The sequence below is a fragment of the Arvicola amphibius genome, chromosome 14 (genome assembly GCF_903992535.2).
Source record: "Arvicola amphibius chromosome 14, mArvAmp1.2, whole genome shotgun sequence".
NCBI classification, from domain to species: Eukaryota; Metazoa; Chordata; class Mammalia; order Rodentia; family Cricetidae; genus Arvicola; species Arvicola amphibius.
Window position 1 is genome coordinate 4,279,227 of NC_052060.1, and position 3,044 is coordinate 4,282,270.

Sequence of the window (3,044 nt, forward strand, 5' to 3'; positions counted from 1 at the left end):
ATATAGCTAAGAAGTTACTAGTTGTGATTATTTTGATAATAATTCTAATAATTCTTAATTTATTAAGATAAAAAAGTTTATTTTAATCATCTTCTTTATGCTTATCAGCATTAAAAATTCTTTTTTCTTCTTTCTTCTTATACTTTTTTCAGTATTATAGATTTAACAGAGACCTTCACCCATACCTATCAAATGCTCTACCGCTTCTCCCATTCTCTCACACTAACAAATCTTTTTAAACAAAAAGATTTGCATCATCTCCTGAATAGTAACAATTACACATGCGTAATGATGTGTAATTATGACGCATATGTGCATTTGGATATAGGTCACAGCAAAGTTAAATTAGGTACTAGACGGCTGTAGAAATGAACACTCTATGGATTAGAAATGTTATGAAATTTTTTGAAAATAGTAAAATTTATTTGACTAGATGCTCAAGAAATGCACATGAGTGAAAACTCTTCACATGGAGTTTATATTGAAATGAGACATAGCTAAAGCTGAGGCTCCCTTGAGACCTTATAATGTATATCACACTCCCCTAAAATCCAGGCTAGTAGTCTTAGGCTTGGGCCCAGACTTTCTCCAGAAGAACGACACTTTAACAGTTGGAATTTTATTCCTTAAATTTAGTAAACTCTGTTGGAGGGTTTAGCATAGGTATTGAGGGTATAAACTCCTGTCTGTCATCTTTCCTGGAGCTCTGGCCACATTGAAGCTCACACTGTTGACAAGAGCCCCCTTTGCCTTGTGTTGGCTTCTGCTGGATCCTCCCCATGGAAGGTGCTTCCTCCCACACCCCAGGACCAAGGTCTGCCTACATTTAAAAGTCCTGCCCAGAAAGCCTGTTCTCCGCAAGCCCCTAAAGGCTCTTCCCTTGTCTTTCTCTCTAGGAATTCTAAGACCTACATTGATTCATACCATCAGAACCTGAAAACACGGTGCTCATTGGTGCTTACTGTGGCCCTTCCCTTTTTCTACATCATTTTCTTTCTTTAAGTTCTTTCTTCTTTTTTTTTTGTTCTTGAGATAACAATTTAATTACAATACACTCATTTTCCTCCTATAAGAGGGTTTAGTCTAAACCCTCTCATAGATGCTTCCCCACTCTCCTCCAAATTCATGGCCTCATTTTTCATTAATTATTATTGCATATGTGTATGTATATTTGGAAAGAGACACACACACGTTGTCTTAAATAAATAAATAGTTAAAAAAACTGTTGTCTTTAAATTCTTTTGAACATGTTTAAGACATACAAATGAGTAAATTAATAAACATTAATTTTGTTAGTCCATGTAATCTAATCTGTAGTATACCTTACTTCTTCTGCTGGATCATAACATTTGCTAGCAGAAGGTCAAATCTCCCACTTCTGTCCTTAAACAGAGGCCAATACTTAATTGTGTTCAACATGAATGCTTTATGAAGTTACAGAGAACTGAAATACCGACTCCCACAAATCTTCCCTAAGAGGAGAAGAACCCACTCGAGGGGTCTCTGCACTTCTGAACAGGGTCTCAAGGACACTCAGAAGTAACAACCATGCACCATGACCAACTTTATTGTTGCTGAACTGAAGGGGTGGACTGGAGAGAGAAACAGGAAGTGTTTTTAAGGCTAAGAGAGGTAGAGGGCTGGGCCTCGCAGTGGAATTTATGAGTTTGGATGGGGAGCAGATCTCCGCAGCTGTGTGCCCTCCTTTGTGCCCAGCCTCTCAGCACTCTTCCTCTTTGCAGTGGTAGGTGGTACCGCCCCTGAGGCAGCGGGGCTGTGGGTGGTGAACTATCCTGCGTGCAGCAGTGTTCGGAAGCCCTGGCCTTTGGGAGTGTGAAGAAGAGCTTGCTGAACAAGAAATCCCGTAAGATGAGAAGGTCTTCAGACAGGGGTCTGGGCACTGGGGAGGTGGACATTTGGGAGCATATGGGAGCTCCTGAAGTTGTTGCTTCTGTTGTGACATCACTCAGCTAATGCTTCAGATCTGGAAGAAAAAGAACATACTGTTATGTCATAGATGGAGAAGTGTAGGGCACACTTCTCAGGAGTCCAGGCTGCCATCAACGGAGCCAGCTCTCACAACTTGGAGAAGCCTGTTCCAGGAGGAAGAATAGTATTTCTAAAGGGTTGGGCTTACTGGGAGTAAATTCTGGTGAGAACTCCTAAGAATTTGTCAATAATCAAATTAATAATTTATCCCCCTCATGTAAAAGAAAAATAAAGTTTAACTTGCGGAACTAACAGGACGCTTTTTCCCAAGGCTGATGTCTGCCGTGATCACGTGTAAAGTGCAACGGCATGCCTGCTGTTTGGTTACTTGGTTCCCGGCCTCAGTTTTCTAAGCTATGTGGTTTCTGTCTGCTGTTTCTTCTGCCTCTGGCCCCCATGGGTCTGGCCCATGTTAGATCTTTTTAGTGTTCTTGATTTTCAGCCCTTCCCTTCTCCCTGCTACAAATCTTTGCTACCTGGTTTATTTGTTTGCTAGGAGGGAAACTAGGGGATGCCAAGACTTCCTTAGCAAAGCTTGAACGAGTGGCATTCAAGCATCTCTTCACCCCAAAGCAGCCTTACCTTCAAGGAAGATGAGTAGACAAGTCACCCCAGGAGAAGACTGAGGTTTTGTGGGACCAGGACGGACGGTGCTTTTTTATACATCCTCCAGTTGAAGCCTCCAGGCTACTTGTTATTGGAGGGCAGTCATGGAGTGGATGATCTATCCAGGTGTTTCATAATTACCAGGGCAGGATTTCTCATCTGTACACACCTGGGATGCATTTCAGAGGGAATTCCATGTAAGCTAGTGATGAAAAGGCTGGCTTGCGTAGACATGAAAACGCCACACAAATCCTGGGAGGTGAGACAGGATGGGCGATTAGGAAAGGACTCCTGAATTTAATTTAGAATGGGCGACGGAAGACAGCCTTCAGTCTGTGACCAGAGTCAGAGGAAGACCCGGCTTGTCTATCTGCCCGCACCTATGACTGAACGTTCAGCTCAGCGCCGTGGACTCTGTGGGACTTTCCTGGTTCTATGGTCTCAGCAGT

The 3,044-nt window shown here is 42.4% G+C and overlaps 1 protein-coding gene across 1 annotated transcript; it reads right to left on the reverse strand.

Annotated features, from left to right (window-relative positions):
- Positions 1–1,720: 1,720 nt before the first annotated feature.
- Positions 1,721–1,963, reverse strand: Lce6a (late cornified envelope 6A). Its single transcript, XM_038310812.1, has one exon. The coding sequence runs from the start codon at positions 1,961–1,963 to the stop codon at positions 1,721–1,723; it is 243 nt and encodes an 80-aa protein (XP_038166740.1).
- Positions 1,964–3,044: the final 1,081 nt, after the last annotated feature.